General features: G+C 47.8%; 1 protein-coding gene across 1 annotated transcript in view; it reads left to right on the top strand.

The window, feature by feature from the left end:
• ABCA4 (ATP binding cassette subfamily A member 4) overlaps positions 1-22,192 on the top strand; it is a 115,782-nt gene that overhangs the window by 66,033 nt on the left and 27,557 nt on the right. The window contains exons 17-31 of the mRNA XM_034780078.1: positions 272-496; positions 3,331-3,508; positions 4,705-4,836; positions 6,316-6,455; positions 7,333-7,470; positions 8,605-8,798; positions 9,842-9,932; positions 10,557-10,762; positions 11,192-11,240; positions 14,504-14,748; positions 15,238-15,362; positions 16,913-17,011; positions 18,358-18,547; positions 19,090-19,184; positions 21,109-21,141. Of these exons, the coding sequence (XP_034635969.1) occupies positions 272-496; positions 3,331-3,508; positions 4,705-4,836; positions 6,316-6,455; positions 7,333-7,470; positions 8,605-8,798; positions 9,842-9,932; positions 10,557-10,762; positions 11,192-11,240; positions 14,504-14,748; positions 15,238-15,362; positions 16,913-17,011; positions 18,358-18,547; positions 19,090-19,184; positions 21,109-21,141 (2,140 nt within the window). The remainder of the gene's footprint in view (positions 1-271; positions 497-3,330; positions 3,509-4,704; positions 4,837-6,315; positions 6,456-7,332; positions 7,471-8,604; positions 8,799-9,841; positions 9,933-10,556; positions 10,763-11,191; positions 11,241-14,503; positions 14,749-15,237; positions 15,363-16,912; positions 17,012-18,357; positions 18,548-19,089; positions 19,185-21,108; positions 21,142-22,192) is intronic.

The following is a 22,192-nucleotide window of genomic DNA, read 5'->3' on the forward strand; positions in this document are numbered from 1 at the left end:
TTAGGAAGAAACTTCCGCCATGGAATTAAAAAGAGTCAGTCTTGCCTCTGTCATACCTGGTCTTGAGTACTTGGAAGAGAGGATATTAGACTAGGTGGACCATTAGTCTGATGGTTCAGAGTGCAATTGCTATGTTCCTAATGTCACTGAAGGGCTTTGATGATGAATAATGCTAAGAGATAAGTACTGTTGTAATGTGTTACTATCTCACTTCTCCCAATACATCTCCAGAGATGATGGTAATCATTAAATTAACTTTTGGTTAATGTAGAAAAGAGTCCCAGGAAAGAAGGCAGTCCAGCCTGGAAGGCAACAGGAGAGGAAAAGACTGCAAACGTGAGGGAGGAAGCAGACGAGCCTGAAAAGCTGGAAGAACAGAGTGACAACCAGGGGGAGAAGGATGGTAAAGAATCCAAATGTAAACACAAAAGAAAAAAAGAGCGCGCCAAGCAGGGGAAGCCTAAGGCAGAGGCAAAGGACAAAGATGAAATGACTAGTAAGGAGAGAGAGAGAGCAACCTGAGTAACCGTGACTCTTTGTGTGAGACATTTTAACCCCCAGGTACTTCGCAGAAAACCAGAATTGTGTACGTGTGCGAAACAAGAGCAGCACTCCATGTTGGAGCATAGACCTGAGCCCTTATTTCTGAGAAAGACAGAGCTGCCCACAAACCAGCAGTGATGGGTCGTATAGCCTATCCTGTGCTGGTTAGCTCCAATCTGCCACCAAGTCAGTGCTGTCCCAGGAGGGCAGGCAATAGTACTGCTGCTGGCAGCCCTCCACTGGGGTGCAGCTTTCATTTCTGCGAGGGACTCCTCAGGTGCTCTGCCTGGAGAACTTTCTCAGGAGATGTGTGAAACACCCAACCACTGCACTGTTGCTCCCTTGCGGTCCACAGCCACCTACCCTTTGGGCTGCTCTGGCTACCTCTGGAGGAGAGTGTTCCACCATAAGGGCTCTACAGCTGGGTCTCTTCCAGTGGAAACCCACACTGCCTTTTCTTACAGCATGTTGGTACCCTTGCCAAGTGACACCTGAGGCGGACACATGCTGGCTTGCTAGGGTTAAATTGTGGCCATGACTTTAATACCAAGACTTGAGAGAGATGAGCTAAGATAAAGGCAAAAAATCCTCCCAAAACACATCCTGCAGCTGGTCCTGTGTATGTAGGGGAATGGCTGGTTCCAAAGGGATTTATGTGAATTGTTCTGTCTCTACAGTCTGATGCTGACATTAGCTCCCATCTAAACATTCCTGACTATGACCTGGTTGGTATTCAAGGGCCAGTGGGGAGACAGATGAGCTTTCTGCATGTGGTCCCCAGAGGAATTCATGGCAGCAAGCTGGTGATTCCACAGCAGATTCCACCACTGCAGACAGCTAAGGGCTCAGCTCTCAGACTCTCTTGAAAAGCTAGAGGTAAAACTGGGGTCATGAGAGCTCATCCTCATGTAGGTATTGATGACCTGCATTCAGGGTGAATGGAAACAGGACAGTGCTTCAAAAGGAAGGAGCCAGGCAAGGGGCAAAGGTCATTTTAGCAAATCTGCTTCTAGCACCTCTTTATCTTTGCTTTGCTTTGCTCATCAGTTCCGAAACTGCAGTAGCAGGGGCTTTGCCTGTCACTAAAGGGAACAGCCTACATTCCCCCTTCTTAGCATGAGGTCTTCAGCCAGCTACATAGTGATTGGTGTGTGTGAACAGTACGCAATAAAACAATCGCAGAGCTAATGTAATTCAAGGTTCCACTTACCAGTAGGAGGGGCAGGGGCATAAAATGCACTCACAGTCGGATTCAGAGCTGGCATGAGTGAGTGGAACTGGAGTTGGGCAGTGGTGCAAAGGATAGATGAACTTGCAATAAGCCAATCCAGTGCAAGTGCAAGACAGCAGAGCACTGTCTAATGACTAGCAAAAAATAAATCTGCCTTAGCTGGTGAACTTCAGGCAGTTTGCACTAAGCCCTCATCTACATTCCCAACAAACACCACCATGTTCTCAACCTGTGGAGTCAGGAGAATGACCAGTCCTTAGCCCCACGGGAAAGCCAGCAGAGCAGAGGAGTCTGGCCACAAAAAAGGGGACTTAGGTGTAGAGTTTGGGGATAGACCCTCACAACACATGCATTAGCCTGAGTCCAGGAGTTTTACAGGCAAACGAGAAACGAACTTATGTCAAATGTAAGACTTGTGGTGGGATATTGACCAATGTTCCAAGCAGAGCAAGAAGAGCCAGGCTGCTGGAGTCTGTGTGTGCATGCTCCTGTCTTAGCATTCAAATACGCATCAGGTACTCCAGGGAGTTTGGGCCGATCCAGTGACGTGCTGAGAGCCCTCGACTCCCTCCTGGTGCAAGGCCCAAAGGAATGGTCTGCTGTGTCTTGTATTACAAAGCTGCACAGTCCAGTCCTGTGATTGTAGCTGCGCTGTGGTGTCCAGTAGACCCATCCTCCCACTTGGGGCTTCTCTACTAGCTTTGTTTAGAATGGCCGACCCATGGGAGTTGCTGATGGAGATGGGGCTCACCAACAGGATTGGCCACACCCAGACAGCCTGGACTGCACCTCAGTACAGTCGTTCTGGGGGCTGAAAAGTGAAGTAAACTACAATTGCAGAATAACCCTCCCTGCAATAACCCTCCCTTAAGTGCGTTGTGTAAATAGAAGTGCACAGAGTCTGTAGCATAAATATTCTCAACTCCTATCATTTGTCTTCGTATTGTCCAAGGGTTTAATTTCCTTCAGAGGGTCTTTGCTTTGCCTAGCACTTGATGATGAAGTTTAAAATTATGCTTTTGTGATCTTTGGGGAAAATTCACCCCTGTGCAGAGCTCATCTTAAGTGGTCCTAGATCTTGGGCTGGCCCTTTGCCCAGGATGAATTTCACCCCACTAGGATTAAAAGGAAGCTTTATTATTTTAAACAGCATAGTAAAAGAAAAGAAAAGGCACATCTGGGCAGATGACTTGAATGGCTTAGCTGGAAATATAGCCCCATCTCCAGGCTGGTTTACTCTCTCAGCACATGGACAGACAATGAAACCTAAACAATCTCTTTCTGTCACATATGAACAAACACAAAACACAGTCACCTTCACGTGACTGAGTGAGTTGTGTCTCCACAAATCCTCTCATTTACCAGGTAAATAAGGAATAACTCTATGGATGTCAATAAACCTACCCCAGTTCAAAACTGGTGTGAGGGGACAACTGGGCCCTGGGACTTTGTGCTGTAGTTTACACTGTGATTATGCTGCTGTAATGTAAGCAATGATGTGCTGAGAGCTGTGTCTCTCTGACTCCCTTTTCATTCTTGATTTCTTGCCTTTCAAGTAAACACCTTTTTTGAACCTGAGCCTCCAGACCTGATCCCGGGTGTGTGTGTGCAGAACCTGGTGAAGATTTTTCCAGGCAGGCCCAAGCCAGCAGTGGATGGCATGAATGTTACTTTCTATGAGGACCAAATCACAGCCTTCCTCGGCCACAATGGAGCTGGAAAGACAACCACCATGTAAGTGTTAGAGGAAGCTCTGGCTGTGCAAATCCAAGGCATTGCCCTACTGCTCTGACGCTGAGTTCTGTGGAGCAGCAGGCTGATCTCTCCATTCTCCTAGCTTCTCTCTTTCCTAGCTACCTCCTCTGCAACTAGCACATAAGGGCAGGCTGTCCCCATACAGGGACATGCGGACTATAGAAAAGGGAGAGCATGAAATGCCTGACACATACAAGTGGATGAAACAAAACATGTCCCTGGATCAAGCCCCTATAAGCATGTTAATGGCAACAAAGGCCCTTCTGTTTGAAAGAGCTGAGACGCTCTAAAACAAGCACAACTGATACTCTTGGATGCTATTCTCGGTTACTCCCCTATAGCTGCACTGACTGAAGTCCAAAGCGGTGCATGCCCTGGGTTCAACTGAGTACAGAACATGGCCCCAGTGTTTATATTCAGTAGATCTGGCGTGGGGTATTTACATAACATAACATAGCTATGGATTTATATACAATTTATATGTAAACTATACACCCAATTTAAAATGGCCCTTTAGTCCCAGAACAGCAGAGCACTAAAAGGCCTGGTGTTACATGTGTTTTCTGTTTGTACCCAGCAGGTAATACCAAATCCACACATTAGTGATCTACCATACAGTCTCCAACTCTCTTCAGTCTACAGCAAAGCAGAGTGCAGGTCAGGAGGGCAGGGTAGCACTAGTATAACCCATGGGCAGCACTGTTATGTAACTCTGCATTCAAGGCTTCAGACCATTATTCTGGATCTCTGCCCCAGCGAGACTCATTCTAGGTCATGGGTAGTCAGGGCTGAGGAAACTTGTCTGGTGAACTGGTTTGAAAAGTACAAGTTCAGGTTAACTTGACTTAAACACCGTTTGGCCAGCTAGCAAGGACCAGCTCAAACTTTTGTGCAAACCAAGTTTGGAATCAATTTTCTAGCCTAGTGAGAACCATATATACAATTGATACCAAACCCAGAACCTCACATTAGCGGAGTTACTTTACACATTCCCAGGATCTCACTTGTGTATTTTATTAGGACAAGATGTGTCCATGCTTCACAATGGGATTGTGTTTCAGCAACCACTGGAATAAGAAGTCATCATGTGCCACCTAGTGGCCCATGAGAGAAGTGTCTCTGCTTATCTGAAACCTAAGGACTGTCCATTTGCTTTTTTTCTCGTGTTTGGCCAGGTCAATCCTAACAGGCTTGTTTCCACCCACATCTGGAACTGTCCTGGTTGGTGGCAAGGACATCCAGATACATATGGACTCGATTCGGCAGAGTTTAGGCATGTGTCCTCAGTACAACATCTTGTTTAATCAGTAAGTGCCATATGATGCCAAATTCAAGAACTGAGCCCCCACCACCCGGACTGGATGTTTGGGATGTCCCCAAAGCCCATGTTGTTTCTCTGTGATCTTCTGACAGTGCATGTAACTCAGAGACAGAATCCCCCTTCCTTCTTCTCCTGTCAGTATTTCTAAAGGACAGATACTATTTTACCCTTTCTATAATCCCCAAGAGGAGATGCATGGGGGGGATGCAGGGTCACATGCTCCCCAGATTTGCTGCTTGGCTTGTACTGAGAATGGTCACATGGACTGAGCATGCTCAGTAACACTGCTGAAGCCAGCTGCCCACATTTTATTCCCTTCCTACTATCGGCAGGCATGGGTCGTCGGGGAATTTTCTGCTTCCACTGGCTGGGCCCAAAATCGTTCCTCAGGGGAAATAAGTGTTCCCAATATGGGTACTGTCTGCATTGTGTTAGAGCTTGGGAAGAACTTAACATGAGAATCAAAGCACACAATAATCCAGGGCCCCATTCCCCAAAAGCCGTATGAATCCTGGCAGTAGGCTGCGATGATGGTTGGGGGTGCCATTTTGGAAAGGCAGGTAGGTGGTGTAGCGAGGCGACGGCTTACCGGCGCGGCGCCTCCTGCTGGTTGTCCAGGGAATTAGCTCTCCAGCTCCAGAGCACCTTCTGCTGGATGATGTCCTGCTTGCCACTGGCCCCCGTGTTCCTCCCAGACCCTGATGCCCTTGTACGCTGGGGTTCTGCCCCCAGCAGTAACCCACAATCAGGTTCTCCCCACCCAGGGGAACCCACAACCCTCTATCCCCATCTTGCCTCAGTGGCTACTGCCAGTCACCATCTAGCTCCCGCTCACTGGGGCAGACTGCAGTCTATACACTCATCATCAGCAAGGGGGGTTTGGACCTGCTGTCTTTGCATACCCTGGGCTGCACCTCTGCAACCCCAGTACCTTTCCGGCCTTTACCAAGGCCTGCAGCCTGGCGGTTTTCCAGCCTGGAGCTCCCCAGCTCCTCTGGCCTTTCCCCAGCCCTGCTCCATTCTAGGTACCCTGCTGAGCTCCCAAGCAGCCAGGCCCATCTCTCTCCACAGCTAGAGAGAGAATCTCGCCTAGCTCCTGCCTAACAGTCCCTTTATAGGGCCAGCTGTGGCCTGATTGGGGCGTGGCCCCAGCTGAGTCTGCTTTCCCAGTCAGCCTAGCAATTGGCTCCCCCGGGGCAGCCTTTTTCTGGGGCTGCTTTAAGCCCTTCTTCAGCCGGAGCGGGGTGACTGCCCCACTACAGGTGGGTAGACAGAGAAGCAACAAGAGCAAGGAAGGGCAGGGTGATCCTGAAGAGTTGCTGGCCAACCAACGTAGGCACATGTAAGGGATAAATCAATTCCTCTCCTCAAAGGGGGTAATGCTATAATGAACTGACTGCTGTTGGACCAAGCAACTTGGCTCTTCATTTAACCTGTCTCAAAGTCTTTCTGTCTAATTTCTCAGCCTCACTGTAGCAGAGCACATCTTGTTTTATGCCCAGCTGAAAGGGAGGTCTCGAAAGGAAGCTGTGCTGGAGATGGAGATGATGCTGGAAGATATAGGCCTCCCCCATAAAAGGAATGAAGAGGCTCAAAACCTGTCAGGTGCCCAAGGATTTGTTTTCAAAATCGTCACCTTTTTTGTTCTTCTGTCATTTTAGTTCCATGGGGACAAATTTTGCCAACGATTCACATTAAGTAGTCCCTTACTTCTTGAGTATTGAATTGGAGCCCCATGAATTTCAATTGGCTTGCTCGAGCAGTGTGGGTGGCAGAATCTGTCCATAAGGCATCAGATGTGAATGTATCTGTGATGCATAAAACTTACTTTAGTGATGCTGAATAAAAATATATATGAATATACAAAAATATGTCTTCCCTTAATAACATACCCCAGCCCCACCACTAGTCTGTGGTAATGGTCCAAAATGCAACACCTTCCCATACTGCTGCTTTAGCGTCCTGGGTGAATACCCTAGAATACTGTAATATTTTTATAAGGGCTGTTCATGTCATTTAAAAGGTAAAACTGTATGTAGTACAATGGCAAGGAGGTGCAGCATGTGGGTGCAGTGCCCTATAACTGTCCAGAGTTGCAGATTGGATTAGATAAGTACTCAGGAGTTTTTATACTTCACTGATCTCTAGGTTCTGCAAACGTGGGCCGACAATATCATGAAAGCAAGCTTTCTTAGACCAGCTCTAGAACTTCCTGCTTTGGCTCCAGGCTAGGACCAGAAAATGCAGACACTGCATGAAAATGAAAAGTAATGAACAAATTAAGCTAAAATTTTGGAACCCAAGCAAAAATGTGTGTATTTGTTCAAGTTCTGGGCCAAGGTTGAGGAGTGAGAGTGGTTCTTATTTTACCTGGTCCAGTTTGTCTGTCTCCAGCAGACACAAACAGTCCTCTATCATCACATGCTGCAATGTGTGCTGCTCTTCCTTCTCACTCCCACAGTTGTGTCCCTGCACTCTTTAGGTGGCATGCAGAGAAAGCTATCTGTTGCCATTGCCTTTGTTGGTGAAGCAAAGGTGGTCGTCTTGGATGAGCCCACCTCTGGAGTAGATCCATATTCCAGGAGGTCTATCTGGGATCTTCTACTGAAGTATCGCTCAGGTAACACACTCCACAGAGGAAATTGCTTTTTAAACCCCTTCACAAATAAGCATGTCTGTTGCATAAGCTGTCATTAAAGTAAAGGGTATGAACATGCACAAACAGGTTACACGAGTGGTAAATTCACATAAGCGATTTGTCTCATGACCTGGGGGTTTAGGGCAGAGATTAGAAAAGCTAGAGAGATGATATAGCAACTTAATTTTACATGGAGAGAGCTGACTAAACTGTGCTCAGAGGGCCCCGTTCTGCTAATCTAACTCACACAGAGTCGTGTCATACTTGGCAAGTGATCTAATTTATTTCAGTGGGACTCCTAACAGTGTGAGACACTACTCAGTTGAGAGTAAGTGAGGCAGAGCTGGCCCCAGTATTTCAGAGGAGCCGAACAGGTTTGGAAAAGTTTGGGTATCCTGCTGCTTGCACTTACAACTGCTACAGAAAGGAAGAGCTTCAGCTTCTTTCTGAACTATCAAATGCCTCACTCCCCTTTAAAAACAAAAACATTTCTGAGGATGAGTGCTGGAGAGATTTCTCATTGATGGGCCCAATTCTGTCACTCTTATTCACTGTGAGTAGTACTTTACTCTGTGAGTAGCTCCATTCAGGGTGAGTAAGGGCAGCAGAATCATGTCAAAAATTGTATTTATTCATATACCTTTGCCAAGCTTTTAACTTTTGGTCAGTGGTTCTTCCCACCCTGGGTTAGCCAGCCCCTAGTTCTTTGTCTGCTTCTCCTTTTATGGATGCTCAAGCTAATATGTGTTAAACTATCGAGACGTGTTCAGTTATGTAACAGATGTGCTGCGAGGTCATCCTGGGATGAAGGTGGCAGTGCTGTTACGGGTGTTGCATGCTCGTGGGCCTCACCAGGAGTTTGCCTGCTCATGTGGGAGCATCTGTTGCTTGTGCAGCTCTTTGTTTTTAATTTTCTCACTTGCCATCTTGCCTGCATCTACACTATTTCCATGAATAAGGCCCAACCCTATAGGATCAACTCATGGTGAAATCTTTGGCTCTTATTCCTGGGAATTTCTTTCAGAAGTGCTGTACCAATCCCTGTAATCCACATACAGTCCTGATTGTACCGAAGGAACAGTACCTTGCAGAGCATCTCTGTATTCCTTCTCCTAGGCAGAACCATCATCCTCTCTACGCATCACATGGATGAGGCAGACATCCTTGGAGACCGGGTGGCCATCATTTCCCAAGGAAAATTGTTCTGCTCCGGCTCTCCTGTCTTCCTAAAGAACTGCTTTGGATCTGGCTTCTATCTCACCTTGGTTCGCAAGATGAAAAACACCCAAGGGGGAGGAGAATGGGGTTCAGTAAGTTCTCTGCTCCCTTGTTGCACAAGCAGTCTTCAAATATTCATTCACTGCAACAGTTCAGAACCTGAGTAGCTGCTGTTTGTTGCTGTGGACGAAGCTGACTGTACAGTAAATGGTGTGTCCTAGGGAATAAGGCAATGAGAACATGAGTCTCCTTCTCATGAAATTAGAGGACTATTGGGGATTTAAATATACACCTCTTAACAGAGCTTCTCCGGTTTTATGAGGAGGGATAGCTCAGTGGTTTGGGCATTGGCCTGCTAAACCCAGGGTTGTGAGTTCAATCCTTGAGGGGGCCACTTTGGGATCTGGGGCAAAATCAGTACTTGGTCCTGCTAGTGAAGGTAGGGGGCTGGACTTGATGACCTTTCAAGGTCCCTTCCAGTTCTAGGAGATGGGATGGGATATGCCTTAGGGCAGAGGGCTTTTCAAAGGCACAAATGGCAATTGGGCAGCCAGCTCTGGAGGCTGATGCCTATCTGAAAACCTCCCCCACCACTTACATTGAGAATCTCCCTGTGGAGTGCCATTTGTCCAGGCATGAGTCCTTCTGCAATACACTAGATGTGATCACGTCTCCCTACAGTGGGTAGCTCAGGAACTATGGCAGCCTGCCACTTACTCCTGGCAAAAGCGGTTCTCCGGCAACTCAAAGAAGAGGGACCTGGATTGTTTTTGATCCTGTAGGTCCCAGTTTGTAAACCCACTGACATCATAGTGTCTGTATGTATGGCCATTCATTCAACTTCCCCAAGTAAATGCATGTAATTTAGAATTCCATGTGGTTACCACATGCATGGTGGTGTGATGCAATGCTTGTGTGAAATTTACTTTTTGTCTGTCTTTTATGCTAGTCCTCAGACTGCAAGTCTGAGTGTAATATGTTCAAGATGTTCCAGCTAAGACAAATTTCTTACTACCCTGAAGCTGTGTAAAGGCTGATGAAACAATCCCTGCTTATAACACTCTTACACACTAGTTTGCATGCATTATATGCATCTGAAGCACTTAACATCCTCTTTCTTACTTATCTGTACTAGCACTCCCCTAGCTGTGGATCTCAGTGCTCGTGTTCCTGTTCCAGGTGTGCACCTAAAGATACAGTGGAAGGTCCCGAGCAAGAACTGGATGGTAAGAATTGGGATCATTCACTTGGTCCAAGGCCTATTCTTCTGAAACAGGGCTGTTTCTCCTAGTGTACTGCTACTTAAAGCTTAGAGAACCCTGCTTTTGAAATTCCCTTTTTCAGCGCTGTCTCAGGTATGTGTATTTTACTGTCACCTAGAAATCACTAAGGCTTCTTGGTGGTTTTGCTTACCTTTCTGTGACAAACCCCGTTTCTGAGACGTCTTCTAAGATCTTGGGCTCAGACTGTAAACTGGAAGCTTGGGTCTTCCTTGACTGTGGACTAATAGTTTCAAACTTCTGTGTATTACAATATGTGATTCAATCAAGAAAGGAGAAACATCTTTAAAGTGCAGCAAACAGAATCTTTCTGTGAGCACCTCTTCCGTTTTTCTCACTCTTCGGAGCACTTTAGTAAATGCTTCTGAAAGTCAATCATGGTGTTGATGGGTCTTAAATCATTTCCTGCTACACAGTTCACAAGTCATAGCTGACAAGGATCCAGTCCAGTCTAGTAGCATATTAACAGAGCTGTGTGAGTCCTTCCCAACTTATGTCAGCACAGCCTTTGGAAGCATTCCCAGAATACTTAAATATTCATGTTCTGAACACTGTTCTGACTCTTTACAGGGGATGTGAATGAGCTTACAGAACTAATTCATCATCATGTTCCAGAAGCAAAGTTAATTGAAAGTATTGGTCAAGAACTCATCTACCTTTTGCCCAGTAAAGATTTTAAACAGCGAGCTTACGCCAGTCTCTTCAGAGAATTGGAAGAAACCCTGGCTGACCTGGGACTCAGCAGTTTTGGGATTTCGGATACTCCCCTTGAAGAGGTAATGGATGCTTTGAAATATTTCTCAGTCCTTCCAGAAATCCTTTTGGGAGAACTTGAGTTCCAAAACATGGAGCCATAATAATCCCCTCAAAACCTAGCATAAACCAGTAATGTCCATTGTAACACACACAGCAGATCTTTAAAGATGGGAATTCAGAAATAATTCAAACCTGGATGCCCATCAGATCTGTTTATAAATGTACCATGACTACTTAGCCTCAAATGTTCCTCTCTTTTATTGTCGGTTTCTCTGCTCCCCACACCATTTTGCTTCCCAAGCTGTTTCCTAACGGATCTTTGATTCTGTAGTTAGCAGCAGTACCCAGAGTTATTTGCAAATGTCATTTTAGAGGATGATGTCTAGTGTCTCACAAGCAGGATGACTCCAAAGGTGTTGCTAACCAAGAGGTGTGCATGTCTTTGGCAGGTTTTCCTGAAGGTCACAGCAGATGCTGACCCTGGATCACAGAATGCAGGTAGATATCCATGATATTCAATGTCTGATGTTCTTTTCTTGGGCATTCTGACAGCCTATTAAGAATGAGAATAGCAGCTTCCAGTCCCATATGTCTTTCTTTTCATTATATAGCTGGTCAGCAAGTGATGCTGATTTTGGGCTTGATCCATTATCTGAGAAGTCAATACAAGTCAGATTTCCATTTCTGCTGGATCAGATTGTTAATTATATACATCAAAATCCATCCTCAAGTCTCTAAAGTATAAGTAGTATTGACATTCAGCACTCTGCTGTCTGTCAGTATGTTCACCATAGACTTGATTAACTCATCCATAGTGTTGGAAAAAGGGAATGGAATAGAGGATTAATGCTGCAGTAGCCAGCCTGCCTGGTACCAGTTGATAGAGCTGCCTCTCACTCTGGCTGATTTCTTGGAAGTCCTCCGCTGCATGCCCACCAATAAATCTCCGGGCATGGATGGGCTGACTGTGGGGTTCTACTGTGTGTTCTGGGACGTCCTCGGCCCGGACCTTCTCACCGTCTGGGCCAAGTCCTTGGAGAGCGGGTCCTACCCCTGTTGTGCAGGCGAGCCGTGCTTGCCTTGCTCCCAAAGAAGGGGGACCCCCGTGACCTTCGGAATTGGCATCCCTTCTCGCTCCTCAGCACAGTCTATAAAGTCATAGCGAATGCAATCTCGCTGCGGCTGGGGTCCGTGCTGGTGGACATGGTCTATCCAGACCAGACCTACACCGTCCCGGGCTGTACCATCTTTGATAATTTCTATTTGGTCCGGGATCTCTTGGAGCTCGGGTGTAGGGATGGCCTGTCGTTCGCCCTCCTGTCCCTGGATCAGGAGAAGGTGTTCGACAGGATGGACTACAGGTATCTCCTGAGCACTCTGCAGGTGTTCGGCTTCGGGCCCCAGTTCATGGGCTTTCTCCAGGTGCTGTACGCCTCCGCGGAGTGTCTGGTCAGGCTCAACTGGACCCTGACCGAGCAGGTTAGCTTCGGGCGGGGAGTACGGCAGGGGTGTCCCCTCTCAGGCCAGCTGTATGCCCTGGTGATCAAGCCCTTCCTCTGTCTTCGCCGCCGGAGGCTGATGGGGTTGGCGCTGCGGGAGCCGGAGCTGTGGATGGTCCTGTCGGCATACGCTGACGACGTGCTCCTTGTGGTCCAAGATCTGGGCGACTTGGTGCGGGTGGAAGCTTGCCAGGCCGTCTACTCGGCGGCCGCCGCCTCCACCCAGATCAACTGGGTCAAGAGCTCTGGCCTGGTGGTTGGGGATGGGTGGCAGGCGAGCTCCCTCCCACCCGTGCTTCAGGCCATCCGGTGGAGCGCGGGTCCGCTGCTCTATCTTGGTGTTTACCTTTCTGCCATGCATCTGTCTCCGCTGGAGAACTGGCAAGGTTTAAAGGACAGGGTGGTAGAACGGCTCTGGAGATGGACAGGACTACTCCGGTGTCTCTCCCTGCGAGGGAGGGCACTGATGCTCAATCAGCTAGTCCTGTCCATGCTCTGGCACCAGCTCAACACCCTGGTCCCGGCCCCGGATTTCCTGGCCAATGTCCGGAAGTCAGTTCTGGAGTTCTTTTGGCCAGGACTGCACTGGGTCTCTGCAGGGGTTCTCTACCTACCCCTGGAAAAGGGAGGACAGGGTCTGAAGTGCCTGCGCACTTCCACCTCCAGGCCCTGCAGAGGCTCCTTTATGGTGCAGGTAGTCCGGCGTGGAGTGTACTGGCACAATCCTTCCTCCGCTGCCTCCGAGGGCTCCGATTCGACCGGCAGCTCCTTTGTCTCTATCGGAGCGGTCTTCCGCGAGACCTCTCTGGGCTGTCGGTCTTCTACCAGGACCTCCTCCGGACCTGGAAACTGGTTTGGCCATCAGGTCCGTGGCGGTCGCCGAGGGGGTGGATCTCCTCGTGGAGCCCCTGCTACACAACCCCCAGCTCCATGTGCAGGTGGCGGAGTCCCCCTCAGTGCACCAGAGGTTGGTCCTGGCAGAAGTCACCAGAGTCGGAGACCTCCTGGACTACGACCGGGGAGATTGGCTGGATCCCCTGACACTCGGCGCATGGGGCTCTCCAGACCTTGTACTCCCCAGCGCGTACTTCAGGAGGTGAGGGCCACTTTACCACCCACTGCTCGGGTCCTGCGAGAGGGCATGCCCCACCCACCCTCCACGCCAGGCCCTCCTGACCTTTTCATCGGGCACCTGCCCCGTGGACCTACCAGGCAACCCCACCCCTTTACTGTGAGCCGGCTACACGAGTTGCAGCCAGTCCGGTTCCAGACTGCACCACAAAAACATTTGTACACGCTCGTGCTCCACACCCTTCATGTCCTCACCCTCGCGTCCCGCCCCGACATGAAGTGGCGGGACTTTCTGCCACCTCTGGAGGGTGAGGAGCCCCGGTGGGCCAGCCTGGTCCTGAGGCCTGGTCCTGAGGCCCACCGGGGATGTCAACTGGCGGATCCTTCACGGAGCCGTGAGCACAGGTGTGTACTTGGCACGGTTCACTCCCCTTCCGGACACCTGCCCTTTTTGCAGCGTGAGGGAGACTTTGGCGCACGTATACCTGGAATGCGCTAGGTTGCAGCCCCTATTCCGGCTCCTCTTGGTTATATTATTACGGTTTTGGTTGCACTTTAACCCTCACTTGTTCATCTATGCACTCCCCATCTGTGGCCTCACAAAGTCGCGGGACCTCCTTGTCAACCTCCTCCTAGCCCTGGTCAAAATGGCCATCTACAAAACCAGGGAGAGCAGGTTGGCCGATGGGGTTTCCTGCGACTGTGGGGTCTATTTCCGCTCCTCCGTCCATTCATTCATCCGGGCAGAGTTCCTCTGGGCAGTGTCTGCTGGCTCCCTTGATGCCTTCGAGGAGCAGGGGGCACTGTTCGGGGTTCTTTGCTTGGTGTCCCCATCAGGTTCCCTTCGTTTAGCCCTGTGACCTCACTCCCATTCCTGTTATCTCATTAGTTGTCCCCTGCAATTATTTGGTATCACGGACCTGTGGACCCTTAGGCTGGGGGGAGGTCCTTTAGCAGTGGGCTTTGCCCGCCCACTTTCCTGGATACCAACAGTTGATAAAGAAGCATTGCAATGGTTGTAATGCAAAACAATGTAGTTGTCAGGAATATATAGGTTTGGGAAAATCTGCTTCCACCAGGGCTAAACCTCTAAGGAAGCTTACTCAGCAGTGATGAACAAGGTTGAAATGGCCTCTCAGCCCCTCCTCCTAAGGAGTAATGCACATGATCACTTCAATTCCCAAAACCTAGGAGGTGCTCAAGAAAATGGCTCCACTCTCAGAAAAACCTGCCTTGAGCAGAAAGAGAAGGCTGAACTACCCCCTTTGGCGACCAATGGAGCCTCTCGAACACCTGCAGGCCGAACAGGGGATGGGAAAGAAGGCAAGGGGTCCCGGCAGAATAAAGGTTCTCAGCTTGTCCATCAGCAAATCAAAGCACTGCTCATCAAACGGTTCCACCATGCTACGCGTAGCCGTAAGGACTTCCTTGCTCAGGTACCACTCGTTCCTTCATCACCGTCACTGAGTCTTCCCTAAAGAGTCCTCAGCACTAGTGGCCACAGGGATACCTCCAGCAAAAGCAAGGGTGGTGATGATTGCGGGTACCAATGTCCTTGTGACGGCTGTTCCAATTAATATCCCAGCTGCTCTGCATCCCACACTCAAGCACACATGCACACGCTATAGCCTCCCTCCCCTCTCTCTTTCTCTTTCTCTCTCTCTCTCTCTCTCTGCAATTTGCCTCCTCCAAAATTTTTTGCTTTGATTGAGACTGTCCCTGAAATAGTCCATGTTAATAAAAACCAACACTATGGCAACTCTGGTTGCTGGTAGTGCTGGGAATGAAATGGTGGTGCCTGAGAACAGAAGTAGGTCTGATCCATGTGCTATTGCTGTCCCTCCTTTGTGTACGTGTGTTCTGAGCTTTACAGAGCTGTACACAAATGTTACTGCACATTATGATGTTTTTCCTGTTCCCTGCAGATTGTTCTCCCGGCTACTTTTGTGTTGTTAGCTCTAATACTTACAGTTATTATCCCTCCCTTTGGAGAATATCCCAGCTTAATACTCCATCCTTGGATCTATGGACACCAGATTACTTTCTTCAGGTCAGAGGAATCTTTTTTTAAAGTCGATCTCCTATCCCCTTTCCTCCATAGCATTTAGGACTGCTGGGTTACATCTGCTGCTTGGTGGGCCTGATTCCCCTCTCACTCATCCCAGAATAGTTAATTAGCATGAAATTGGCATGAAAGGACAATCCAGCCCATTGTCTGACTGCAAAAGAATGGTTCTCAAACGTTTTCATATTGTGACTGGCCTATCTCCCAACCTCTATGTGCCAAATATAGTGTTTGTATGTAAAGTGTCGTGTTCCCCTCTAGTACCTGGTCCAATTGGAGTACTAAAGCTAGGGTGACCAGATGTCCTAATTTTATAGGGACAGTCCTGATTTTTGGGTCTTTTTCTTATATAGGCTCCTATTACCCCCCCACTCCTGTCCCAATTTTTCACATTTGCTGTCTGGTCACCCTAACTAAAGCCTACAACTTCCAACAGGTTATGGAATTGTTCCTTTAGCTCCAGTGATAGATCTGTGCTTTGGTGCTGAGGGTTGCAGCTTCAAAATCTGCTGATGACGTGTGGTGGGGCGGGGTTGATATGCACTGTCTGGGCAATGTTAAAGAGAAGATGAAAGTAAACTTGCTTTGATGTGAGGGGTGCTGCTGCTGCTGCTTGGCTGTGTCCCTCCCATTTTGGTAGCTGCTGTTTTCCATTTCCTGGGCATAACATTTTACATTTGTCAGTACTCAAACTCTGTCATTACCTGCCGAACCTCTAGGTCACTTTGCAGTTTGCCTGTGTCTTCCTGTGCATTTACTACCCTTTGTGCTAGCCACAAATATGATCACAATTGAATTTACACCAAAGAAACACCTGGCAAAGATAAAAAGCATGCATTGTGCGGAGTGCAGAGAAACACTTTTGTTTTTAGTTTATCAGGTGAAAAATGCATCTGGAAACCGTAAGAGTCCCGGGCTGGACTGTAACCATCAGGAAGCATCAGCACTTGAAGGCTATAATGATTGTGAAGCATTTGTACAAAGTAGCTCAACTGATCCCCCAGTGGTGGGTGGAGCACAGTTTGAAAATCACTGGTAGATAGCACCTGGCACCGACAGTAAGCTAGTGTTATTAGACACTTTGTTGACATGGTTAGAATTCTTTCTTTGGCCTCAGCCCTCATCCTACTAAAAAGAGGGGATGTGATACTTGTCCTATGATTTCTCTGTGTTTGCTGAGTTCCAGTATGACAGTTTATGCTGGGTGGGTCTGAGATGAAGATCAGCGTTCACTCAGGAGTGTGATGATTCCAAGCTTACAAAGGGGAGTGTGTATTTATATTAAGTTTGTTAAAATGGGTGCGTTGATCTCAGGAGAAAATAGCCATTGCTTTGTCCTTTAAGCCCTCTTGGAATCTTTCTAAGGTTTGTGGACTTTATCCTATTAAAGAGACTAGATTATCGGCACCTGAGGGGACTCTGCCTAGATGAAGCTATGTGTTTACCTGTGTGATGCTGTCACCAGCTGGTTTTGTGTATTCTACTTCTGTAGTCTGACAGGTTTTTATACAGTAAATCTTGTACAATCTCCTTAGCAATGAGCGGCCTGGCAGTGAGCAGATGGTTTCCCTCACTGATGCCTTCTTGAATAAGCCAGGATTTGGAAATCGCTGCATGAAGGAAGAGCCTCTTCGGTAAGTCATTGGATATTCTCTCTTGAAGTAGAAATCATCTCTTGTAAGGTATAGCCAGTGGGGTGCAGATACCACACTGAGAGTGATGTGGGCTAGCTTTTCACTGAAACACGTGCAGGCACTGATGTTTGGAGATAACAAATAGTGAGACAATAATGCAGTCAGGCTAAGTTATATATTTATAGATAGAAGACAGCAAAGGCAATTCCATGTAGCACCTCAGTCATATGCATGAAGAATTAAACATGAACATTTCCATTTGTAGAGCAATAAAATAAAGCCAGAATTTCCAGATCTCCCTTCCTATTTACCATGGCCTGCCCCCCTCCAATTTTCCATGGCCTAGAGCCTTTTCCCTCAGGCTCTCCTTCACAATAGCATGTTATCCCCATGGCTACAGCAATTACTTAAGTGGAAAAGTAACTGTTAGGGAAATAACTGGTAATTTTTAACTGTTTGCTCTGATAAAAATGTCAGTCACATGCTGTGCCTTGGCTCTTAAATTCTTCTCCCTCTCCCACCCTTTCTGTTCTTCCTCCTACACCCTTGCATATGTATCCCTGTTGCCTACACCCCCTCACTGTCCTGTCTCCTGCTGCCCCACTCCTGATTCCTTTCTCCTCTGGATGTTGCCAGCCCATCGGTGGCTCGTGTTTCATCTCCTTTCCTCTAGATAATGTAGCAGAACTTAAGGTCAATATAGCAGCTGTGTTAAGGGATCTGAAAAATCCACACCCCTGCATGCTGTAGTTGTTCTGACCTATCCTCTGGTGGAGACGCAGCTTGGCTGACAGAAGAATGCTTCTGTTGACCTAACTACCATCCTCTGGGGAGTTGATGTTCCTCCCCCTTCCGCTGCTGTAGGCTGCCTAGCTACAGGGCCATGGTTAAGCCGCTATGGTCCCTGTGATGTAGGTATGGCCTAAATGAGAACAAGATGCAGCTCTAAGCATTGAGGATGGATGGGAAGGTACAGTGTGATGAGAGAGCAAGGGAGGAAGGATGGTCTCAGAATAGAGAGCTAGGAGAAAAGGGTTAAAATCTTGGCTCTGCCACAGACTTAATGTGTGCCAATGGGCAAATCTCTTAACCTCACTGTTCCTCATTTCCCTGTCTGCAAAATGGGGACAATAACCTCACAGATGTGGTGTTTGAGTCATAGGTGTTTATCAAGCACTCTGAGGTTCTCTGATTGGGAGACACTCTTCTCATTGGTAATGACACACTGCGGGGGGGAATGCAAAAGGAGCAAACATCTCAACTACAGCAGCATTTTTTCGTGTGTTTATGAGCTCTGGTGAGCTATGTGACGGCACTGTTAAGAGATACTGTGTTCCTCTGTGCAGGGACTACCCATGCAGTAATATGTCAACTGCCTGGAGCATACCACCTATTCCTCCTAACATAACCAACCTGTTTCTGACCCACAAATGGAGCCCTGACGACCCTTCTCCCTCCTGCAAGTGCAGCACTCGCAAGAAGCTCACTATGCTCCCGAAATGCCCCGCGGGAGCTGGAGGCCTTCCTCCCCCACAGGTACCATGCAACGGCCACGTACACCTCTAAAGTAGCCCCAGTCAGTGGGGAGATGGGATTATGTGATAAATAAACTACACTGTCTGTATTTGTAGGGAAGAAAGTGCTTATCAAGCAAAATATATGTGTGTGAGAATCATTTAATAAACAAAACTGCTGGGTATGGAAGAGATGGGAAATACATTTTCTCCTGGTCTGAGCCTGGATTCTGGATGACTGGATAGAGTTAGCAAGCAGGTAAAGTTTCAGAGTGAATCCAGGATGGCTTGTTTCAAGCCTTGCAGACTTCTGTGGAACTTTCACATGATTTCCACTCAAACCCCAGTGAAGCACAGACTTGACTCAAACCCAGGTGGAACTTTTTGGTTTCAATGGTGTTGGGAATCCACACAAATCAAAGGTGGACAAAAGTTACTTTTCAGGTGAGATCCTGTGAACTGAAACCAACTGTGTGGTTTTTACGGACAAACGCCCACTTGATGGGTTTAGGGACTGTAACTGGTTGGTTTGCTGTAACTGGTTGGATTTTCTTTGCCTCTCAGAGAGTGCAGCGCAGCACAGAAATTCTTCAAGATCTCACCCACAGAAACATTTCTGATTTCCTGGTGAAAACTTATCCCAGTCTGATCAGAGAAAGGTAGGGATCATTCTTGCTGAGAGGTTTCTATTTGCTTGTCACATTCCACATAGAATACACATTCGTGATATCCTCAGTAGCAGTAATATGACATAGCACTTTATTTGCTCACAGTGTACAGACATTAACCCTCACCAGCCCTGGGAGGTGGGTAAGGATTACTATCCTTCCTTGGTGGGATTAAACGGTACCAATATAAGCACTTGTATATCAATATAACTGCATCCACCCTAAGCAGCTTGTAGTGCTTTAACTATACCTGTATGGCCAGAGCAGCACAACTTTTGTGTGTGGACAAGCCCCTAGAGGCAGATCTGGCCTTAGACTTCAAGGGTACATATACACTGCGGTGTAAGCCTTCCAAACTCAAGCTCAAATCTACCCCCCCACCCCTTTCCATCTACACACACATCGTTCTAACCCAGATCCCAGGATACCATGGGGGTGGAGGGTCCAAGCCTGAGTCAAGCCAGGATCCAGGGTTCAAGCCCTATTGCTCTGCAGTGTGGACTCAGCCCCATTGGACTTGTGCTCTTGATGTCCTCTGACTTTTTTTTGTCCTCTAGACAGTCAAGTTTTCCCACACAGCACCACAAACAAAGGGGTAGAGTGATCACATTTTGGGAGGGCACTAGGAAGACATGGGATATGGGTGGTTGGACTCAGACCCACATAATGTGGTGTAGACGCTGGAGACCCAAGGTTCAACAGTTCCTAACCTGGGGTTATGAATGAGTGTAGACGCTTAAGCCCTAGGTTAACAAACCCAGGGTCTGCTAACTTGAGTTCTACTAACTTTGGGTTAACATTGCAGTGTAGACATAACCCAAGAGTATCTGACTCCAAGGATATGTCTACACTGCAATAAAAAAACCTGCGGCACTGAGTGTCAGAGCCTGGGTCAGCTGAGTTGGGCTCATGGGGCTCAGGCTGTGAGGCTAAAAATTGCAGTGTAGCTGTTCACCCCGAGTCCAAATATCTACACTGCAGTTTTTATAGTGCCACAGACTGAGCCCCATGAGCTTGAATCGGCTGACGCAGGCCAGCTGCAGTCGTGCCGCAAGTCTCTTATTGCGGCACAGACATACCCCAAGATCCGAGTTCAGTCTGTGCTACCTTTCCAGTACTCGCTGCACTGCTTGAAATGTCCTTGAGGTTAACTATCCTAAGGTATTGTTTTCTCACTAGCACCTACCCTCCTTAGGAGACACCATGAACTCTTTTGATGAACTCACCATGAACAACTTTTGATGTTGATTCAAGATAGAGCTAGAACCGCACCGCTGTGTGTGACCTTGCAAATCTTTTGCTCACCTCTGCTTAAGTTGGAGATGCTCTGTCTCAATTCTTCCCTCTTCTGGCCCTTATCCTGGTAGGAAGCTTGGCAGCAATAAAAAAGCAAAAAGCCCACTCCAGAAACTTTATGGACTCCTGATGATAAATCCCCATCTCCGTGTCATCAACACTCAGTATGCTTGTAGAGGCCTCAGTTCAGCAAAGTTCAGTTCAGCGCTTAAGTACATGCTTAATGTTCATCTGAGCCAGAGCAAGCCATTTAGGGTACGTGTCCGCAACGTTTTGGAACAAGCCTCATAGCACTGCTCAACAGACTGGGGCTAATGGAGCTCATGCTAAGTGCTCTAAAAATGGCTGAATAGACAGGGCTTTGAAGATGCAACACGAGTTGGACCTCAGGCTCTGAAGCCTGCCCCTCTCCCTAGGCTTCAGAGCCTCCCTAGGCTCCAGCCCCAGCCGCAGCTTCAAGGCGCTGTCTATACAGCTGTTTTTAGAGCACTAGTGCAAGCCCTGCTAGCCTGAGTCAGTCAGCCAGGCTGAGAGGCTCCCTCTCGCTCCCTCCAAAATGCTGTGTAAATATACTCTTAGTTTGATCTGAAACACTTCATAATCTCCTTTTCTGTTGCAGTTTGAAGAGTAAATACTGGGTCAATGAGCAAAGGTAGGAAACTGTTTTATCAACTACAGTGGTAAATAAACAAAGCAGTGATTTTCTGTTTAACTTTAGAACCTAAAAATGTTTCCCTGAATGGGAAAGGTGAATTGTGGCAGATAGCATAGGGTAGACAAAGGGGTGGCTACAGAAACTAGTATGCTGCGTGAGATAGGGATGGAGGTCGTTGGGGAATTAACAGCAGCATTATTGTATTCAACTGGAGCTGTCCCCAGCAGCTGTGAAGGCCCGAGGCACACAATGAAACCAGCACCAGCTTCATTTTCTCCCAGGTCAGCTGTAATCTCATGTCTCTGACTCAGAGTGTTCCCATTCCATTTCCCTGCTCTGACTTTTTCTCATCCTATCCACCTATTGTTTCTCTCATTAACACCTCATGAATGCTTGAGATGCTCCCTTGCACTAAGTATTAATGAGGTGTTAAGAAAACAGTAGGTAATCAGGTGCTTCAGGTATCCATGCAGTTGGGTTATGATGTCTAAGAAAAGGGGAGGAGCCAGAATTGAAATGGTCAAGATCATAAATTGTTTTGATCTGTAGATTTCACAAGGTCCAAATCACTAGCCTTTTTTAACTGTGTTTGTTAGAATAATCCCATCACTTTAAAATCAATATGTTTTATCTACACTGGTAAGTTTCTGCGCAGTAAAGCAGCTTTGAGCGCTGTAACTCCTGAGGTGTACCCACTGCCAAGCCACTTGGTACGCAGAAACTGCGCAGTTCCAGTGCTGTAAAAAAACCACCCCAACGAGAGGCGTACAGCTTTCTGCGCTGCGGTGCCAGTGTAGACACCCTGGTTTATTACAGTGCTGCGATTGACCTCGGGGAGGTGTCCCTCTCTGGTCATCGGTTTGAACTCTACAGCCCTGCCCTCAGGTGACCAACTGTGAGTCCCACCCCTTAAATTCCTTGGGAATTTTGAAAGCCCCCTTCCTATTTGCTTGGTGACACGTGCAGTAGTCTCAGCGCATCTTTCCAGGTCACCATACCTGCTCCATGCACCAGGCAATCCCCCGCTTGGAGCAATGCTGAGCTGCTG

This window comes from Trachemys scripta, chromosome 8, assembly GCF_013100865.1.
Source record: "Trachemys scripta elegans isolate TJP31775 chromosome 8, CAS_Tse_1.0, whole genome shotgun sequence".
NCBI classification, from domain to species: domain Eukaryota; kingdom Metazoa; phylum Chordata; order Testudines; family Emydidae; genus Trachemys; species Trachemys scripta.